Source organism: Vitis riparia, chromosome 10, assembly GCF_004353265.1.
Source record: "Vitis riparia cultivar Riparia Gloire de Montpellier isolate 1030 chromosome 10, EGFV_Vit.rip_1.0, whole genome shotgun sequence".
Taxonomy (NCBI): Eukaryota; Viridiplantae; Streptophyta; class Magnoliopsida; order Vitales; family Vitaceae; genus Vitis; species Vitis riparia.
The window spans coordinates 20,521,533-20,543,196 of NC_048440.1; the positions used below are offsets into that span (position 1 = coordinate 20,521,533).

The following is a 21,664-nucleotide window of genomic DNA, read 5'->3' on the forward strand; positions in this document are numbered from 1 at the left end:
TAATATTATTATACAATCGATAAAATCACTCTTCAAACTCACCCAATATGCTCAAGCTGCACTCTTGGTTGTTATGGGATGACTTGAACTCAGCTTGTTGAGCTTACAGGTTTAATTGATTCATCATCTGATGGGATCACCTTCGAGGATGAACTTCCATCGCCAACCTCCACCACCCATGTTGCCTCCATGGCAACGATCGAGACTTGGAGGGTTGCCGCCTTCCCTATCATAGGTGGGTCAACATCCTCGATAGAGTAACGTTTTTAGAAATTTTGAGGGAAAATGTAAGGAAAAGAAAATGAGGAAAAGTGAAAAATATAAAAATAAAAATAGATTCAAAGTCAATAAATTATTTTTATATGTTTCTTTAAACTCATTTTATTTATTTTTCTCGATTATATAAAGATTAAATGATTTTAAAATGCATAATTTTTAACTAATTTTAATTTTATTTTATTTTATTTAATCTTTTTTATAATGAAACCAAATAAAAGAAAATCATTTTTCTTAAATTTTTTTTGTCTTAGTATATCTGCCTAATATAGCCTAAATGTTTTCTTATAAGGAAAAAAAAAATCATAAAATTTCTTTTTATTGTTTAGCCAATCAAGTAAAAGTTCAAGAAAATCAAAAGATTTAGCAATGCATATTTCCTATTATTTTCCTGACTTTTTAAAGCAAGTGAGATTACTTCACTTTCAAAATATAAATATGGGATGGTTGAAATGTTCTTTTGTATTGAAAAGGTATCATTCATATAATACGTTATTCCAGAACTTTGAAACGAAGATTTTCCTTATAAATCTTTTTTTCACTACCAAGATTTTACCCTCCATTTTCTTAATAGGAAAAAGTGGAGAAATTTGTGATTTTTTTCCTCCCCATTTTCCCTCTATATTCTCCTTTCTATCTTTGCCAACGTTCCAAAATAATCTCAAACATTTTTCCATAAGTATAGAGTTAGCTGCCCTAGCCACCAGTGATCAGAGAGTAAAACAATGTCGTCGGCCATGCTAAGGATTGTGATTGCCCTACTCTTCTTCACATTGGTTCTGCAAAACTCTAGTAAGTAGACATCAAATTTTTTCTCATTTTACTAGTTTGGCTTGGATTTAAACCTTAGGCATATCTAATTTCTGGACCATGTTACTGCTAATTTTGTGTGATGGTAGATGGGGCAGACTGGTGTGTGGCTAGACCGGATGCCCCAGAGGCTGAATTACAGAAAGGGATGGATTATGCATGCCAATTTGGTCAAACCTGCTCCCATATACGACCTGGTGAAAGTTGCTACTTACCGAACACTGTAAAGGATCATGCTTCTTATGCCTACAACAGCTACTACCAGACTCACAAGTTTGGGCCTGGGGGCGGTAAAGCTTGCTACTTCAATGGTACTGGCATGTACGTTTATTCCGATCCAAGTAAGATACATAGCTAACTCAACTCTTTCTTAATTTGCAATTTATGTACATTTTTACAATAAGAAAAGTTTAGATGATGGGAAAATGACGGGGAATATACAAATGGATGGAGAGTCAAGACTTTGAGACTTCAAGACTGCTAACTTTAAGTTAAAAGAAATAAACACCACCTAACTTGCATCATTTTTATCTTTGGTGACAGGTTACGATGGTTGTGTATATCCATATTTACATTGAAAAGCTTGGTGGATTTGTTAGGGGGTTTGCAACAAAGAACTCCTATTGTTCTCTAGCTTTTTTCTACGACCAATATGAAATAAATAAACGCAACTTCATGTTCAATTATGTTACTTGAGCTCATGGGCTTTGACATATTGGAAGCTACAATGAACGGTTAAGTTGTGAAAGATTAATTAATTCGATTTGGATTTGTGGAAAATTAGATTGAATTGAATGTGATGTTGATGGTAATGTATTCATTGTCACAACCAATGTTTTCAGAACCGAACGGTATTGAACCTGAAAAGTTATCAGTTTACAGTTCACTGGTCAACGATCGAACTACAATCGAACCGTTGATGTCATAAATATATATTAAGGGTTTACTGTTGGGGGGGCCTTTATAGCGGCAAGAAGGGGCGCTTGCAACGACTTATGGGCTTCTTGTTCGGATTGCAAGAAGGAGGGTTTCGAATGTGTTTTTACATACATGCTAGAAGCCTCAAAATGACGTCTTTCGGTTCAACCTATTTTCAAGTCAATTGACCAGACTAGAACAACTAGCAACAAGAACATAATTTTATAAAACCATGATCACAACATAATTTTATTGGGATTAATCAAGAAATTCATTTTCTCAAATTAAAATATTCTTTTAAAAGGATTAGAAATATTTTTTTAATGACTAAACATAATTTATTTATTAAATTATGTGTTGACCAAAGTTTTGAAAATCACTTGAAGTGATTTTTGAACTCCTATACTCGACATAGGATTATTCAAATAATTACTTTATTATTATTATTAGTATGTAATAGATTTTCAATTAGCATCTTCATATAGAAGTGCTACCAACACATGTTACCAATCTCAATTATAAATATTAAATTCCAATATAATTGAGGCTTCAAAACAATAAGCAAAATAGGAAAATTAAATATCACAATTTGTTAAGAGATTGCATTATTTGCAATAATTGACTTTTCATTAATTTTATTTGTTTTCCATATTAAAAAATATATATTTATTCACTTGGGTTCGAAAAAGTATTAAGGAAATATAAAAAATATTAAGAAAAATGGTTTTCTCATGTTTGGTTTCAATACAAAAAATATGAAAAAATAAATAAATAAAATTAAAATTAGTTAGAAATTTATTCATTTTTAAATTATTTAATATTTATATAGAAGAGGAAAAATAAATTAAATGAGTTTGAATTAACATATGAAATAATTATTATTATTATCAATATACTTCCTTAAATCTGGGTAGAATACAAAAAAAATAAGAATATTAAGAATTGATTTTAAAAAAAAAAATAGAAGATTTATTTAATTAAAGATTGATTTTAATATTGAAATAATGGAAACTTTTAAAAACTTTACCAGCCATATTTTGGTTTGTAGATTTATTATAATTTAATTTATCAAATACTAAATTGTTACTTTTGAAACTTACATCACTTCCAAAATCACAATATACTAAATGCTCAATTATTATTATTTTTTGTCACAATTTATATTTAATTATTTTTACAAAATAGTATATCATTTATTTTTTTATTTCATGTGAAAATGTAATCCTTCTTGTTTCTCAAAACATGTCCCATTGAAAATATATTATTTTTATTAAATACTAAAAATATAAATTATTTTATAAAACATTTAATTAATTTCTTCACTCTCCAACATGTAATAATGTCTTTCTACATCTAAACATAAATTTTAATCCCAATTTGGAAAGCATTCAATAGGATATGAAAACCAACCCAATGTGGAAAAGTCTTATCTTTAAGCAAAAAAAAAAATTCTAAAAGACGAGTGCAATAAGGTCAACTATTTTCTCTCGTTTTATCTATATATATAGACCAACAAGAAATTATGAATCTCAAGAAAAACTTTTGTGTTGTTTTGTTGGTGTCAATCTTATTTCTAAGATGAGCCAAATTTCGACTTGTTCACTATAGTATTGTTTATATCGATTTGTTACTTAATTGAATCAGATAGATTCCCACATTCTCTCTTGTGATTGTTTTCTTTAGGGAAGAACAATGTCAGCTACCATGATCAAGATGGTGTTAGCTCTGCTATTTGTCACATTGGTTAGATCAGGTAAGATTAATATTTGTACAGATTAAATTTTCCCTCTTTAGTATATAGTTTTAGGCTTCATAAATATTTAGCATTTCGAATTCTTATTGGGAACTGCAAATTTACTAATGTTAGATGGGAAAGAATGGTGCATAGCTAATTCCACTTGCCCCGACCCGGTGCTGCAACATGGCCTTAATTGGGCTTGTGCAAATGGAGCCGACTGCGACAAAACCCTACTTGGTCAACCTTGCTTCTTACCGAACTCCCTAAAGGACCATGCCTCTTATGCCTACAACAGCTACTATAAGAAGTTCAAGACCCAAGGGGCAACTTGCAACTTTGCTTAATTATACCGGAATACTCACCAATGTGGATCCAAGTAAGATATATAAACCTACTTCATTTATTGGAATTTGCATTTTTAATATCCGTTTTAATCAAATAATCCTTTCATTTATACTACTCCCTTTCAATTTTGTAATGGAAAAAAGAAAACGTAAATGAATGTGAAACATGTTAGGTAGTGTTTCCTTTTTTTGTTGAATAGATAAAAAAAAATCAAATATTTTAACTTTTTCTATTCAGTTAAAAATAATATGTTAATATCAAGTAATATAACTAAACTGAACTTATTGCTCACAAATTCATTTTAATTATATTGGTTGGTATTGATAAATTACTTCAACTTAATTGAAAAAGTCAAATGTTTTGATTTTTTTTATTTAGTAAAAAAATAAACATCATCAGTCTAATTATATCTTTTGAACTTTTCTTCTTTGTGTTTGACAAGCCATGAAAATTGTGTGTTCGATTAACTTTTTGGAGTTGAGAAGCTAGGAGCATCTGCGGCAATAAATCAGATCTAAGTTTAGGGGCTCTCCCTTTAGTGGGAAATAAAATGTATGCTTTATGTTATATGAACTTTGTACCTTAGCTCATGGTTTTTGATATATTTGGGGCCCATTTTCTTTTGCATAATGTTCAAGACTAGTCTTTGTTTCTTTTATACAGTTTGTTTCCTGATTAAGTTCAAATGAAACATAAGAGGGAAAAGAAAGTAAGCTCAGACATAGATCATCGGAATCACATTTTAATGGCTATTTTGGTATATTACTAACTCATATTCCAAGATTTGAATTAGCAGGCAATGGATGGTTTTTCCAATTGCAAATATGGTTATGAAATATAAACCTTTTTCAATGATATATATTTCATAATGAAAATCATTTCCCCTATGGTCATGAAAATTAGATGGATCTCATTATTTGGTAGGGTTTGCAGACTCATTTTTATCTAAACTTCTTCACAATGGCAGAGCCAGAGAAAGAATTGAGAGTGGACAACATATGGACTTTAGTTGGGGGGTGGGTAAAATGAGACCAAGGTAATCGTATAACTTAGTGAAATGGAAATCTTAAAGAGATGAATGATGATTGAAGGTGATTCATGCACTTGGGTACTAATGGAATTCATCAAATACCAACAAAATATAAGAATCCAAAGGAAAAAAAAGCCCATGTTGAACTTTGAATAAGGGATTTTTGCTTTTTCTCCTTTTAGTTTCCTTCACAACTAGGGTCATCTTGATGCTCTCTTGGCTAAAGATCTGAGTCACACCTTACACTGAACCCTTTTTTTGTAAAAAGACCAACATGGCCATTATCCGAAGTTTTGGAAAATGATTCAAGCAGTGCCCATTGGAAGTCCTAAAATGCTAATCTCATGGATGTTTACTACTAAACTAAGCAAGAGGCAGGGGTAATTAGGACTTTCAGAAGAGGGTAAGGCCAGTTTTAGTAAGATCAAGGAATATATAGATTATTCCATGACTACTTTCTTGAAAGCAGAGATGTAAGAGTTTTTTTCTTTTTTGTTATTCTCAGGCTTCATAAGTATACAGAGTTAATCGTTGGTGTAATAAGCTTGTTTTGTTTGAATCAAAGCTCCAGGGAAGAATGCAGTCTGCCCTGATGAGAATTGTGCTGGCCCTGCTCTTTTTCGCATTAATTCTGAGAAGATATGGTAAGATTGTCGACTTTTAATGGATTGGTTTACAACATAAATTCTCTGCTCTTCTACTGGATATGAAGTAAAATTGCATTTCATTAGTTTAGGATGAAGTTGAGCCTTCGAAATTTCTTATCATGGATGTAACTGTTCTTTCTTTCTGATTTTTGGGTACTATCAGATGGCCAGATGTTTGAAGAATGGTGCATAGCTGATGAGCAGACTCCAGATGATGAGCTGCAAAGGGCCCTTGATTGGGCTTGTGGGAAGGGAGGTGCGGACTGCAAGAAAATACAACCACGCCAACCTTGCTTCTTTCCTAACACTGTCAAGGACCATGCCTCCTATGCCTTCAACAACTACTATCAGAAGTTCAAGAACAAGGGGGCAACTTGCTACTTCAATGCTGCTGCCATGGCCACTGATCTTGACCCAAGTAAGATAACTAATGAATTAATCCAGCATAACTTATTCGACTTAGATTGCTCTTTCTCTGTTGTAAATGTACCTTATTAATGAGAAAATCGAGAACTAGAATTGAACAGTCATGCATGATTCGTAAGTCTAGCATGAGATTTGATGTTATATGATCATAGTTTTGGCTGAGAAATTTCTGATGTGGATCTCCAAGGGGAATCCATTAATGCCATGGACTGATGAGCTTGCTCTTGAGCCAAGTAACCGCCCATAGAACAACAGTGAGGCAACTGCTAACGGGCAAACTCCCATGTGCCTAAAAGGTTTAGTCCCTGTGTCTTTACTTGCTTTTGTTAAGTGCCCCTCATCTGCCTTGAAGTGGGTCATGAGTCAAGAGATCCTAGCTTTTTTTACAGTGGGAAATAAATAATTCAGAAGCAGTGGGTTTCCATTGGTTGTAATGAGGACCATTCAGCCATGTGAGATCAACCAAGGGCCTCATTCCTCTGCTATCTATTGCCCCTCCTACGACTGCTGAGAAATACATTTTTAGGGAGGGAGTGAAAATATACTGTAGTAACTATTATGGGCTGAAAAAGGTAATGCATTATCTTAAATAGTTTAATGATTCTGCAAATTGATCAATATCCTTCTTATCTCTTGATGACAGGTCATGGCTCATGCAAGTTCGAGTTTACTCCTGACGTGTGACAGTCACAAGGATTTGCAGTAATGTTCTGATCATAGTTTGATGTCTCTCTTCCTAAATTTGGAGGAAATTTGATTCAGTCTTATAAACTATGTTGCTTGACCATATTTCCTAAAAACGGTATGATTCTCAGTTTTGATTTTAAGCTCAATTTATCAATAACTTGGTGGTGCAAGATGGAAAACTTCTTTTGAATCTTTCTATTTATGAGCCGTGAAAACAGTTTCCTGCTACTTCCATGGGCTGGGCATCCATTAAAGCATCTGGTATGATTGTGATTCCTAACACAGAAAGACAGCACAGCAGAAATCATACTAAAGTTTCACAAATTCATATCCTAATCAACTTTACAAACAAGACAAATATCAAAATATAGTTGAAAAATGGATATTACAACTTGACTAGGTGCAGCTATTTTTGTTCAAACATGGCAAATTAATGAAGTTCTTCGGGTAGAATCCTCAGGGAAATATGAGCTGTTTGGGTTGCTTTCTTCCAATGTGTTTTGAATTTTGGTTGGGCCAATATCATTATCATCACATGGTGGACTGCATCAATTCAACCCAGAAAGAAAGAGGCATGGAGCATTAATAGAAGATAAGGAGCATGGTCATGTCCATATATAGCACATGAAAGATAATACAGAGCTATCGTATTGCTCACATACTAGATTCAAGCAAAGTATGGTCAACTTGACAATGACTCCCCTCCCCCCTTTTTGCTGGTGCAAATTTGACAAAGACCCTGCATCTACACCCATTAAATTTGGATCATGATTATCAGTGTCTTTTCATTGTCCCCACCACCCCAATCCCCTTTTTTGATTTTAAGAAAAATACAGTTTCCTAAAATCCCATGTCATTGCAAAACAAAGAAGCATTGTATTAAATAAAAGGGCCTGGCAAAAAGAGGCATAGCATTGCACCAAAGGAAGAAAATCATGCTAATTCATGTGTTTTAGACGAAGAGGAATTAAGCTCTAAAGTGTTTCAGGTCGAACAATAAACTTCCTAACGGATTCTAAACTCACCGTAGGTGACCTTTACCGAGATATAGAGTGGACTCATTTTATACTCTTTATATAAATGACCTTACCTGTAAGTTTCCGGCATTCAATTGTCTTATATTACTGCACCAAAGAGCTGGGTAAAACATGGGCTGACAGTGGTGAATAATGGCGTTCATGTTAGGTGCAACCATATTTCTACTCATAGGAGAGTTTGGAGTAGGCGCTCTGAGAGGGCAAAGATTCTGCTGTCTTTTAAAATTGTGAGGAAGAGAATTGGGAAGTCAGTTCTGATGACATTGTGGCCCAGCATCAAACCCTTTTACACTACGCTTCAATGTTAGCAATAGAGAATGGATTAGACTACAGAAAAGTGCAGGCATATGTACCTCTGAGAAGGCTACCCAATGCCAATTAAGTGTTTCATGTACTATATGGGACTGCGGATTTAAATACATAGCACATGCCATTGACATCAAATAGTAGTTAATAATATGCATATACTTCCAAGATTGACTGATAAAATCGTATTGCCCACGACCATATGACACCCTGCTTGCAAAAGTAATTGAACTAGTGGCCATGGAGCCATCATAATAACCCATGAACACCAACCCAAAAACCTAACCCTTATGCCCCACCACTAACACAAGATCAACATCAAAAAGGCCACTGTAATCATTCTTGCAACTTTGCTTTTTGGTGATACGTTTCAACATTCAAAGATCCACCCATCCTCATCTCTAATCTTCCACCTTCGTTCCTTCTGTGAGAAATGGGTCATCATAAATACCACCACCCCCTTCCATCAATGAGGATTTAACACCTTATCTCACCCTCTCCTTGGGACAAGAAACTTTTGCCTCTTCCTAGAAGAGCAAATGAGGCTCTAAAATCTTTCGCTTTCTTTTACTACCTAGTTCTTAAATGCGGACCCAGTTGTGAGATTAGGTTCCATTTATTGTGTCCAAATATGTAGGATGACGTGCCCTTCCAAGGTCTCATTTGTGGGACTTATCTGGTCTAAGAGACACTACCTTTCACCACTTGGCAGCCCTTGCAGCCTAGCTGGCAAGCTCCATGCCAGATATTGGGTCTTTGGGAGTTGAAAATATATGATAGACCAGAAAGGAGAGGAAAAAGAAAAAGGGGAATAAGGGAAAATTGCCTTGTGGGTGCCTATATAAGTGGTGGAATCTTTCTTTGGGTGTTTGTGTTTTGCAATAGTGGGGTTGTGGGGGTTTCGGGTTTTGTCGCTTCTCCTCTGGTGCAATTCTTTGAGTTAAAAGTCTCTTCTTTAAGATGAGTTACCTGGGTGTTGGTGTTAGCCCTGGAAATGTCCCAGTATATCATGGCACCAATTTAAAGGTGGTTGATCGGAGAGTGAGGCTTGCAGAGTTGGTCTTGAGGTGTGTGATATGTGGTTTGGGTATTCTTGCCGCTGTTCTTGTGGGGACTGATACCCAGGTCAAGGTCATCTTCACAATTCAGAAGAAAGCTAGATTCACTGACATGAAAGCTCTTGTGTAAGATCTTCAATCCCTCTCTAGATCTCCCCCTCAAGGATCAACTCATCCATATTCTTCTCATTCTGACAATCAATTTTGGCCATGATGCAGCTTTCTGGTGATTGCTAATGGGATAGCTGCTGCCTACTCATTGATCCAAGGGCTGCGCTGTGTTGTGAGTATGGTCAGAGGAAGTGTACTCTTCAGCAAACCTTTGGCTTGGGCCATCTTCTCTGGCGATCAGGTACAGATACCCCCTTTGAGTTATCCTGGTTATGGTTAAAGGGAAAGGAATTTAGCATCTCACAATATGAATAGCCTCTCTTTAATGCAAAGAGAGCCCTTTTCCTTTAAGTCAAAGGGAAAAAGGCTCCATTTCTGAGAGCATTGCATGCGTCACACATGGGGCGTACTGCACAACAACGATTTGGTTCTGTGATGCTGATCAGCAGTCCCGTGGGTGGCCTTCTCTCTCTCTCTCTCTCTCTCTCGGTGGGTGAGTCTAATATTTTTTGGGTCCCTCACCTTAAATGAGCTTGGACGAGCAACATGAAAGAGCACATGTACAATCCACGGTACCTTATGCAGAATGTATCCATCGGAAGCTCAAATCTTATAAGCGAAAATTGATGGTTTAACATATTATTAGAGTTTCGTTTTATCCTGTTTCTTTCCCAATTTGCAGTTGTTTGTCTAAGGGTTTGTCTATCTTTGCAGTTGTTGGGCCTAGGCTGTCTATCTTTTCACATGTATGGGGAAGAGGGAGGGTATTAAAAAGCATGATATATATTATGAAGCTAAATCCTGCAAGTTTAAGATTTTAGAAAAATCGATAAAATGGATAATTTATCAATATCCCGATTGCCCATGGGGCTCTTCCATTAATCAGATATAGTCAAAATTGAGCATTGTTTGAAGTTGGCTTTTGCAGGTAATAGCATATTTGACATTGGCAGCTGTGGCCGCAGCAGCACAGTCGTCAGTATATGGAGAGTTTGGGCAGCCGGAGCTACAATGGATGAAGATATGCAACATGTATGGGAAGTTCTGCAACCAAGTGGGGGAGGGAATAGTGAGTGCAGTGGGGGTCAGCCTCAGCATGGTGATCCTCTCTGGTATTTCTGCTTTTAGTCTCTTCCGTTTGTATGGAGGCAACAAGGGGACGAGCAGTGGGAGATGGTAGGTTTGGTTATTACTCCAAACTCTTCGCTGGTTCGTACCCCTGAGGTTCTGTAACTTTGGGAGTCACATGGTGATGAAAACCGGGCTTTGTGGCTGTTTTCCAGTTCAACAATAAATCAAAGCAAGAGCTTGTTCAGTTGAGTTAATTCATAAATTTGTCTCAACAATTGTCCTTTAATGCTGTGAATCAATGCTGTTTGTTTCCCAAGAAACTACCCAACATTTTAAGCCACTTAAGTGCATTAGCAAAGCCAGTAATTCTCCATTCCAGGGGCTCAAACTTAGCTGCAAATGCTGCCCAGTAACTATGCTGATGCTGATCTAATTCCTGAAGGGTCTTCTGGTTTTGATGAAAATCATAACAAGTGAGGTTGCCAGAGCCAGGAACACCCTTTTAATGACCAAATCAAATTGTTTGAATGTCTCAAAGCAATATCCAAAGCTAGACGAGGCAGATTTGAAATTCAACAAAACTAGATGAGGCAGATTTGAAATTGAAAGTAAAGTGGCACCCGATCCAACCTAGGCCTGCAGGCCTGTTGCTCAATCATTTCTTGTTGTGAATTGATTTATTGCTGATCTTAAGCATTAGTCTTGAGTTTTTGTTCTTCTATCAGTCTAGAAAATCTCATGAAATCACACAAATTAGATATTTTCACCTTCCACCATACCCAAAGATTAGGAAAGTAGTGTCCCTCTTTGAGATGATGATAATTTCTGGGTAGGTTTGCAATTGCCCATGGAAAGATAATGCCTAGGAAGTGATTAAGTGGTTTTAGGATTATAGCCCAAACGGACCGATAGATAAGATAAAGTCGGAAATACCCTTTATCTCATACTTCTCTTTTGATACATAATCTAATGTTTTGAAAAAAAAACAATAAAAAATTTTCTCATATCGAATTCGAAGTGTCATGATATTATTACTTAATATTTATATTTCATATGGTGAAGGCATAGTCTGTTTTTTTCTATCAAATAAAAAACTCATTGGCACTAAGTGTGAGGGAATGCTAGACGTTTGGCAATTGTTCCTCTGATCAGGATAAAAGATCTCATTGAAGCGGCTAATCCCACTTTATTTGAAGGCATGTAACACTATTTTTAGAAACTACTTTCAACATTAAAAAAGGAAAAAAAAAATGGAAAAGAATTAGGCTTTTGATAAAATTTAAAGCATTTAAAAAAAAAAATCACTTGTAGTGGTTCCTAGAAAAATGCTTAGGACATGTTTGGATTCCAAAAAATTTGAAAGAAAATATGAGGAAAAGAAAAGGTAAAATTAAAAATTAAAAAATAAATTTAAAGTTAATAAATTATCTTTAAATATTATTTCAAACTTATTTTAATTATTTAATCCTTCTATATGAAAATTAAATAACTTAAAAATATATAAACTTTTTACTCATTTTAATTATATTTTATTTCATTTTCTATATTTTTATGATAAAACCAAGTATAAGGAGAAAATTATTTTTCTTAACAATTTTTTTTTTCTTTTATTGATATTTTTTGAGAATCAACTATAACCTTATAACCTTATAGATGATTTTCTCAAAAAAAAAAGTTTTAAAAAAACATTTTAACTAAAAGCATTTCAAATAAAAATACTCTCAAATATATTTTTAATGCAAAATAATAAATTTGTAATAAAAAATTATATATTTTTTTAGAGTTGACATTTGCTCTCCCATGTAAATGCTAAAATAATAATGTCAAATTTTGGCACAACGCTCCAATACAAAAATGTTAACACATGATGTAATTTTTTAACTGCCCACCATTTTTCTATCTACCATTCTCAAAAAGCAATGAATCTTAAAAATTAAAAATTAAAAAGAAAAAAAAAAGTTTATGAAGAAAATCTTTAAGAAGAAAAATAGAGAAGAGGATGGAGAAGTGTTTGAAGAGGTAAAAATAAATTGAAAATTATATGGGGAAAATTAACATAAATAAAAATTTGGAAAAAAAAAGAATTATTTTTTAAACTCAATAAGAGTTTTTAAATTTTATTTAGTTAATTTTATTTAAAGAGCTTAAATTTTCGTTGAAACTCTTATAACAAGTTTTTTCATATTTAATAAAACTTTTACAATTTAATATTGCTTTTTAAAAAATTGTGATTTTGGGTTCAGCTTTCAACTAAAGCCAAAAACAAGATATTATCCCAAATGAGGCTTTAATAAATTTTAAATTTTGTTAAATATTTCCAATGAATTGTAAACCAAACAATACATATATCAATCCACAGATCAGCGAATGCATTATTTACATACGTGAAGGAGTCCAAACATGGTGAAATATTATTGTAAAGACCTGTTATGCTAACAAAAACTTAATACAAACAATGTTAATTTAAGAACACGAAACAAAATAATCAATACAAAGTTACATAAAGTTTTAATGTAACCCGATCAAACATGCCTACATGCATAAATAAGAGATTAATTCATAAATAAAAGTAAATTAATTACAAATATGTTGCTCGTAGATCTTAAAAGTGCTATTCAAAGCCCTTCAAAGGAGGATTTAGCTCTAAACATGAGTCTATCATTGGTAACATGTTTTTACCCAAAAAAAAATGTGAATAATGTTTCAAAGCTCATTAAAAGGGCATGTTTGTTGGTAAAGAAGGGCATGCCTAGGAAAGGTGTCAGTGTCTATCCTTAATACATAACTCAATGGGCCATGCATCATGGATTAAAGGGTGATAACCCTACAGCTGTGGGCCAAGAGTTTACCAATTCTTTATCAGTAATGGAACACATTTATATTAATTGGTATGTCTATGGACATCCAGAGAAATGGGAAAGAAGTCCCACGAGTTGGAACACCAAGTTCCTTTTTTTCAAAACCCGTTAATTTGAGTTTGTATTATAACTTAAGTCTAATTTATTTTTAAAATTAATTCAAATCAATTTGGATTTTATGTTAAAAATATATAGAATGTATTTAGAATTAATTTTATTATAATATAAAATAATAAATTACTTTAATAGAATCCTATATAAAAATTAAAAAAAAAAACTTATCAAATATTAAATAATTATAAAAAAGTTGTTGCTCAAATAAAGTATTGAGATTCCTTTTCAGGAGTACTCAAAAGTATTTTGACTACGTGGATGAAAACTCTCCATTCCTCACAAATAGTAACATCTACGTAGCTCCACGACACATCCATTTAATTCAGTTACTCAAAAGTATTCGACAAGGAATAGAGTTAGACCTTCTTCTCGCTGTTAGTATTATGACATCCCACATCGTATAGGAAGGAAAGTTCCTAATACTATATAAGTATGGACTCCTTTTAATCTTGTAGACGTGTTTTAAAGTTGTAAGGACACTTTTGTACCCAAAATGGACAATATCTACATGATTCGGTGCGGGTCATTAACTCGAACCCGAAACTAGTTGGATAGAGTAGATAATCTCCTTGTTAAAAAAGTAAAAAACCCCTCCCCAAGTCGTGCTTGTCTTTTTTATTGCACACAACTTTCCCTATGTATACATCTAATGTCACGCCCCAAGACCCACTCCAAGGGCGTGACGGTCATTTCACACTTCAAACCCGAAAGCTTACAATGTAACCTGACCTAAACAATTATCTTGTAATCGGAAGTTACCAATTACCAAGTACTTGTTCAGAGTAGCGGAACAAAATCTAAAATCCTGAAAATTCGATTTCAACACTAAAACATCCACTATCCAAAATCCATTATCCAAAAATTTGCGAACTTAAACAATTCAAGTACTAAAACAAACTTCAAAATCTCCAAAACTCAACTTTGAACTAACATAAAATTTAAAGGATCAATATCCAAATAGCTTCCAAATACTAAAAGATCCAAATGAACATAACTAAAGTTAAACAAAATCCAACATAAAATCCTAAGTCAAATCCTAATGATGACCATTCCTCAACCTAGTCATCACTCCTCACTCGAACTAAGGGTACCTGAAAAGTAGTCAACAAATGGGAATGAGCTTATAGCCCAATAAGGAACATTAATGCAGTCCATGGATCAAACATTTTAAACTCACTTGCAAAATAGGAGATATTGTAATCAATCATTTTCATAAAGGTGTGAGTAAATTTTATTTATTTTTTTTTTCCAATACATTCAAAATTTCTAACTGTATGCATTTATTTCTGATTCAAACAATTTCATATCAAATTCAATCAAAACATTTCAATAATTTATTTACTCTGGTCATCAAACATCAAGGGTGCCCAGTTAGGTGAGACTTTTCAAATGGGTGGCTAGCCTCAAATTGTTCCTTTAAGGTGGACGGAACCAAACACTACTAGTACTAGCAACCTCTAACCGAAACCCCTAGAGGCTGGGGTTCAAATCAATTACATTCCCCACCAAGAAATGTAAAGCTCAACTATTATATCCCATTGACAAGGGTCAAAAGTCAACTATTATATCCCGTTGACAAGGGCCAAACAAACCAGAGTCAAATATTTATTTCATTTATTCAAATTTACAACATATAATATCTCCACATTTATTTGTCAAAAATATAATATAAAATTCTAACATACTTTTCATGCAAAACAGGTTTGATCCATGCATAAAACGGAATATAACCTCAAACGTTTTCAAATAATGTATATATATATATAAATTGTTTCAAAAAAAGAATTTAACAACTGCATTAATTTCTCTTACCTCAAAAGAAGTCCTCAAAAACTTTGGAGAAAAATAATCCTGAAAATCTACTCTTCACCTAACAAAACATAAGAGGAACAATTATTACTATTTATCTAAAATTATAGGTTTGACAATCCTAAAATTTTAGGTATTCAAATTATTATTATTATTTTTTATATATTTATGAAAGGTAATTTAATATATTCATATTTTAAAAATTAATAAATTTCTAATTCATATAAAATTGAATTTATTTATTTATTTATTTATTTTAAAATTTATTTCTTGGGACACAACTTAATTAAACTATAATTTATTTCAATAATTAATTTCTATGTTATTTATTAACTTACGCTCATAATTATAATATAAAAAAAATTTTACTTCCTTTTTATTTAAAACTTCTATTCTCTCATTTTTATTTTTATTTTTAAACATAAACTTTATTCCCAACAATACTCCATTATTGCCAACAAACAATAGACATATATATATATATATATATATATATATATATATATATATATATATATATTAACAAACAACACTCTTCATCCATCCGTACACACACCCACACCCCATATATATATTATATTATTTTTTTCATTCTCCAATTCCAGTGAGCACACACATCCTCCATTTTATTTTATTTTTAATCCTTAAGCCATTCTCCAATTCTACAGTGTGCACACGCGTCTTCCAGGTTTTTTTTTTTTTTTTCTAAAAGCTTAAGAATTTCCAATTTTCAACAATAAATCAAAATCTTAAATTTTCACTATTTTGATATTAAAACGAATAAAAAATAAAAATAAACTAACCCTAATCTAGATTTGGGGTTTTCCAAAAAAAATATATCTAATGTACTTGAAATTAACTAATGAATCTAAAATAATAATCTAGGGGTTAGAATCTTACCTATAGAGGTTTGTTCTTCAAACCTTGAAATCTGACCTCAACTTCACGTTCTCTGGAAACTCTCTACGAATAGGAATACGATTCAAAAAAAGAACAGGAAGAAGAGAATCTTCTATTTATACCTAAGGTATTATTCGTAAAATTACCTTTTCACCCCTCTTCCATTTTATTAAATTAATTAATTAATTAATTTAATATCATTATTAAGAATTTCCTAAATTACCCTTTAAAAAGAAAACTTGGGCGTTACATCCTCCCCTCCTTAACAAAAGTTTAGTCCTCTAAACTTGACATACCTGAGTCTTGAAATAATTGAGGATGTTTTTCTCTCATCTCTTCTTCTAACTCCCAAGTGGCCTCTCGGATACTATGATTGCTCCACTAGACCTTTACCAACTTGACAACAGCATGTCGTAGTACCTTATCCATCACATCCACAATTTGAATGGGTACCTCTTCATAGGTCAAGTCCTCAAAAATTTGAATAGGCTCCAACTCCACAACATGAGAGGGATCATAAATATATTTCCTCAAGGTCGAAACATGGAATACATTATGAATCTTAGATAGACTTGGGGGTAAGGCCACTTTATAAGCCAAAGTGCCTACTCTTTCTAATACCTTAAATGGTCCCACAAAACGAGGATTGAGTTTCCCTTTTCTTCTAAATCTCATTATAGACTTCATAGGTGAAACTTTCAAGAAAACATGATCACCCACCTCAAACTCCAAATCTCGTCTACGATTATCAGCATAACTCTTCTGTCTACTTTGTGCTGCTTTCAATCTTTCCTTAATTAAAGAGACCTTTTCAACAGTCAACTGCACAAGTTTAAGCCCCAAAAGTTTCTTCTCTCCAACATCATCCCAACAAACAAGAGATCAACATCTTCTACCACACAACGCCTCAAAAGGAGCCATCCCAATGCTAGCTTGAAAGCTATTATTATAGGCAAACTCCACTAGGGGCAAATAATCATCCCAATTACCTTTTAGGTCCAAAGCATAAGCTCTCAACAAATCTTCCAAGACCTGAATTACCCTCTCTGATTGACCATCAGTCTACGGATGAAAAGCAGTACTAAAACTCAACTTAGTACCTAATGTTTTTTGTAAACTATGCCAAAATCTGGAAGTGAAACGAGGATCTCTATCAGATACTATAGAAACAGGTACACCATGCATTCTCACAATCTCCTTAATATAAAGAGAAACCAAACGATCTATAGAAAAATTAACTTTCATAGGTAGAAAATGAGCAGACTTTGTCAATCGATCAACAATCACCCAAATTGCATTATTACCCCCTAAGGTCCTTGGTAACCCAGTCACAAAATCCATAGTAATATGTTCTCATTTCCACTCGGGAATAGAAAGTGGTTGCAAAAACCCTGCTGGTTGTTGATGCTCAGCTTTCACTTGTTGACACACCAAACACTGAGCCACAAATTGCGCAATATCTCGTTTCATACCTGACCACCAATAATTCTATCTCAAATCTTTGTACATCTTTGTCCCTCCTGGGTGGATCGCAAGCCTAGAACAATGAGCTTCCTCCAAAAGCTCTCTCCTTAAGTCTCCATCATTTGGGACACAAAGTCTAGTCCTGAACCTCAAAATCCCATCATTTGATAAAACAAAGTCAGGCTTACTGTCATTTTTAACCTCTTCCATAAGTTGCACTAAATTCAAATCATTCTTTTGTAGGGCCTTAATTCTCCCAACTAAGTCTGGCTATACTCTAAAGTTTGCCACAAGAGCTCCCAAGTCTAAAACTCTGATATGAACTTGTAAACTCCTTAAATCTCCCAATAATTGCCTCTGACAACCTCTAATAGCTGCTAAGGAACCAATGGATTTCCTGCTTAAGGCATCAGCCACAACATTCGCTTTCCCTGGGTGATATTGAATAATGCAGTCATAGTCTTTAAGTAGTTCAATCCACCTCCTTTGTCTCATGTTCAACTCCTTTTGGGAAAATAAATACTTCAAGCTCTTATGATCTGTGAATATCTCACAAGTTTCACCAAAAAGAAAATGTCTCCAAATCTTAAGTGCAAAAACCACTGCAGCTAACTCCAAATCATGAGTAGGATAATTTCATTCATAAGGCTTCAATTGCCTAGAAGCATAAGCTACAACTTTCTCATGTTGCATAAGAACACAACCCAAACCCTGATGAGAGGCATCATTATACACCACAAACCCTCCTGAACCTGAAAGGATAGTCAAAATAGGAGTTGTCACCAATCTGTTCTTTAACTCTTGGAAACTACGTTCACAATCATCAGACCACTCAAACTTAACCCCTTTCTGAGTCAAACTGGTTAGAGGTAGGGCAATCTTAGAGAACCCCTCAATAAACCGCCTATAATAACTAGCCAGTCCCAAGAAACTTCGAATCTCGGTCACAGTAGTAGGTCTCCTCCAATTTGACACAGCATCTACCTTTCCAGGATCAATTGAGATGTCATCCTTGGTCACCACATGCCCAAGGAAAGAAACTCTGTCTAACCAGAACTCACACTTTTTGAGTTTAGCATACAATCGCTTATCTCTGAGAGTCTGTAATACAATACTCAAATGACGTTCATGCTTCTCCTTACTCTTTGAGTACACCAAAATATTATCTATAAAAACTACCACAAACTGATCTAGATAGGGCTTGAATACCCTATTCATTAAGTCCATAAAAGCAGCAGGTGCATTAGTCAAACCAAAAGGCATAACCAAAAACTCATAATGCCCATATCTAGTTCGAAAAGCAGTCTTAGGTACATCTTCACCTCTAACCCTTAACTGATGATAACCAGATCGAAGATCAATCTTAGAAAACACACAAGCACCCTGAAGCTGATCAAACAAATCATCAATCCGAGGAAGGGGATACCTGTTCCTCACCATCACCTTATTCAACTCTCTATAATCAATGCAGAGTCTCATATATCCATCATTTTTCTTTACAAATAACACAAGAGCTCCCCAAGGTGAAACACTAGGCCTAATGAAACCCTTATCTAACAACTCTTGGAGTTGAATCTTCAACTCCTTAAGCTCCATAGGTGCCATCCTATAAAGGGCCTTAGAGATAGGAGCTGTCCCTGGTGCCAAATCAATGGTGAACTCCACCTCCCTCTCTGGTGGCAAGCCAGGTAGATCCTCTGGAAAGACATCAGGATAGTCCCTTACAATGGGTATGTCTTCCAACTTTAAATCATTTTCCTCATTCACAACATAAGCTAAAAAGCTTTGACAGCCTTTCTTGAGCAAAGAACTAGCTTGTAAGGTTGAAATCACACGCAGTGGTTTGTCCACATGCTTCCCTTCAAAACTAAAATCAGGCTGACCAGGAATGCTAAAAGTCACTCTTTTCCCAAAACAATCAACAGAAGCATGATAAGAAACTAACCAATCCATCCCCAAAATCACATCAAAATCTTGAAGGTCCAGAAGTACTAAGTCAACTGTCATCTCTCTATACCCAATCATCACACAACAATCTCTAATTATTTTACTAAGCACAACAGAATCTCCCAAAGGAGTAGCAACAAATAAATCAAAGTCCATATTATCAATCGGCATACCCAACAAACCAGCAAAAGATACGGAAACAAAAGAGTGTGTTGATCCAGGATCAATTAAGGCTCTAGCAAATAAGGTGTGAATTCGAAGAGTACCTGTCACTACATCAGACGTAGCTTAAGCATCTCTATGAGTCATAGCAAATACCCGCCCTTGAGCCTTGGGTTTTTGTCTATCATCTTTATTCTCCTCTTTAGGCTTCCCAAATACAAACTTCCTACTCTCTGGACAATCCCGAACCATATGTTCCTATTTTCCACAACCAAAGCAAACTCCTGTCTCTCTATAGCATCGCCTACCCCCATGCTTCTTGCCACAAGTAGGACAAATCCCATCTAAATTTTGTGATGTTTTTCCTTTATTCTGATTTCTACTTGGAGTAGACCTTTTCTGTGCTTGGTTACCATGAGCACCATCATTTCTATTCCTTTTCCTTTGTTGTTCCCTATACTGGTGAAGCTCTTCATTATCCTTCTCTACAATAAGGGCTCTGTCTACCACCTCTAAATAAACACTAAGCTTCAGAATTGATATCTTATTCTTCAGATAAGGCTTCGGTCCATCCTGAAACTTTAATGTTTTTTCCTCCTCTGTGGCAATCAACTGTGGGGCAAAACGTGATAGTTCGGTAAACTTAGCCTCATATTGGGCCACAATCAAATCCCCTTATTCCAAACGGACAAACTTTCCCACCTTTTGTCGTCGAACACTGTCAGGAAAGTACTTCTTATAAAAAGCCTCTCTAAACTGACTCCAAACAATAGGCCCATGATCCTCCAAAAGCCTCTTAGTCATGCGCCACCAATGGTCTGCCTCTTTGTCTAGCATAAATGCTGCATATGAGGCTTTTTGCTCATCAGAACAATCAATGACATCAAAGAATTTCTCTATTTTCATAATCCAAGTCTCTGCCTCTGTTGGATCTGAAGTACCAGAAAAGTAAAGGGAACCCAACTTCTTAAAGTCGTCATAGGAGCTACCCCTAGTAGATGAGGATTGTCCTTGACCATTACTTCCAGTAGCTCTAGCCTGACGCTCAACCAAGTCAGCCAAAGTCCCTAAATATCTATAAAGCCCTTCAGTACTCATAGGAGGCAAAGCCTCGGGTGGAGGAGGTATATCATCATTAGCCTAACTGTTTTGGGAAGATGCAGGTCTCCTTGGTGGCATGGTGTCCTATAAAGCAACAGGTATAACTAAATTAGTCACTAACAAGTCAAATAAGCAAATCAGAATTGTAAGGAATAAAAGGAATCAGACTAGATGAAGTTGAAACTTAAACTAATGCGTCACTCATCTATTCCCAAAGGTAAACTAAACAAGTTCCCATCAAGTTCACAACCTAAAGTTTTGATACCACTCTATCACGCCCCAAGACCCACTCTAAGGGCGTGACGGTCATTTCACACTTCAAACCCGAAGGCTTACAATGTAACCTGACCCACCAAGAAACCCCTAACCGAAACCCCTAGAGGCTGGGGTTCAAATCAATTACATTCCCACCAAGAAATGTAAAGGTCAACTATTATATCCCACTGACAAGGGCCAAAGGTCAACTATTATATCCCGTTGACAAGGGCCAAACAAATCAGAGTCAAATATTTATTTCATTTATTCAAATTTACAACATATAATATCTCCACATTTATTTGTCAAAAATATAATATAAAATTCTAACATACTTTTCATGCAAAACATGTTTGATCCATGCATAAAACGGAATATAACCTCAAACGTTTTCAAATAATGTATATATATATAAAGTGTTTCAAAAAAAGAATTTAACAACTGCATTAATTTCCCTCACATCAAAAGAAGTCCTCAAAAACTTTGGAGAAAAATAATCCTAAAAATCTACTCTTCACCTAACAAAACATAAGAAGAACAATTATTACTATTTATCTAAAATTATAGGTTTGACAATCCTAAAATTTTAGGTAT

General features: G+C 34.4%; 3 protein-coding genes across 3 annotated transcripts; all 3 read left to right on the plus strand.

The window, feature by feature from the left end:
- The first annotated feature begins 1,001 nt into the window (after positions 1-1,001).
- LOC117923207 (glucan endo-1,3-beta-glucosidase 4-like) lies at positions 1,002-4,086 on the plus strand. Its single transcript, XM_034841435.1, has 5 exons — positions 1,002-1,068; positions 1,176-1,427; positions 1,929-1,975; positions 3,688-3,757; positions 3,872-4,086. The coding sequence occupies exons 1-5, from the start codon at positions 1,002-1,004 to the stop codon at positions 4,084-4,086; spliced, it is 651 nt and encodes a 216-aa protein (XP_034697326.1).
- Positions 4,087-5,581: 1,495 nt separating this feature from the next.
- LOC117924114 (glucan endo-1,3-beta-glucosidase 12-like) lies at positions 5,582-7,067 on the plus strand. The gene is made up of 3 exons (XM_034842680.1): positions 5,582-5,761; positions 5,928-6,182; positions 6,834-7,067. The coding sequence occupies exons 1-3, from the start codon at positions 5,695-5,697 to the stop codon at positions 6,872-6,874; spliced, it is 363 nt and encodes a 120-aa protein (XP_034698571.1). The 5' UTR covers positions 5,582-5,694; the 3' UTR covers positions 6,875-7,067.
- Positions 7,068-9,037: 1,970 nt separating this feature from the next.
- Positions 9,038-10,732, plus strand: LOC117923280 (CASP-like protein 2B1). The gene is made up of 3 exons (XM_034841505.1): positions 9,038-9,404; positions 9,498-9,630; positions 10,318-10,732. The coding sequence occupies exons 1-3, from the start codon at positions 9,181-9,183 to the stop codon at positions 10,567-10,569; spliced, it is 609 nt and encodes a 202-aa protein (XP_034697396.1). The 5' UTR covers positions 9,038-9,180; the 3' UTR covers positions 10,570-10,732.
- The last annotated feature ends 10,932 nt before the right edge of the window (positions 10,733-21,664 follow it).

Bases quoted from the DNA above. Each gene is read 5' to 3' on its own strand.
- LOC117924114 (XM_034842680.1), top strand. From the start codon at position 5,695: ATGCAGTCTGCCCTGATGAGAATTGTGCTGGCCCTGCTCTTTTTCGCA. The intron at 5,762-5,927 runs GTAAGATTGTCG...GGGTACTATCAG, and splicing joins ATTAATTCTGAGAAGATATG to ATGGCCAGATGTTTGAAGAA. The intron at 6,183-6,833 runs GTAAGATAACTA...TCTTGATGACAG, and splicing joins GGCCACTGATCTTGACCCAA to GTCATGGCTCATGCAAGTTC.
- LOC117923207 (XM_034841435.1), top strand. From the start codon at position 1,002: ATGTCGTCGGCCATGCTAAGGATTGTGATTGCCCTACTCTTCTTCACA. The intron at 1,069-1,175 runs GTAAGTAGACAT...GTGTGATGGTAG, and splicing joins ATTGGTTCTGCAAAACTCTA to ATGGGGCAGACTGGTGTGTG. The intron at 3,758-3,871 runs GTAAGATTAATA...TACTAATGTTAG, and splicing joins TGTCACATTGGTTAGATCAG to ATGGGAAAGAATGGTGCATA.
- LOC117923280 (XM_034841505.1), top strand. From the start codon at position 9,181: ATGAGTTACCTGGGTGTTGGTGTTAGCCCTGGAAATGTCCCAGTATAT. The intron at 9,405-9,497 runs GTAAGATCTTCA...GCCATGATGCAG, and splicing joins ACTGACATGAAAGCTCTTGT to CTTTCTGGTGATTGCTAATG. The intron at 9,631-10,317 runs GTACAGATACCC...TGGCTTTTGCAG, and splicing joins CCATCTTCTCTGGCGATCAG to GTAATAGCATATTTGACATT.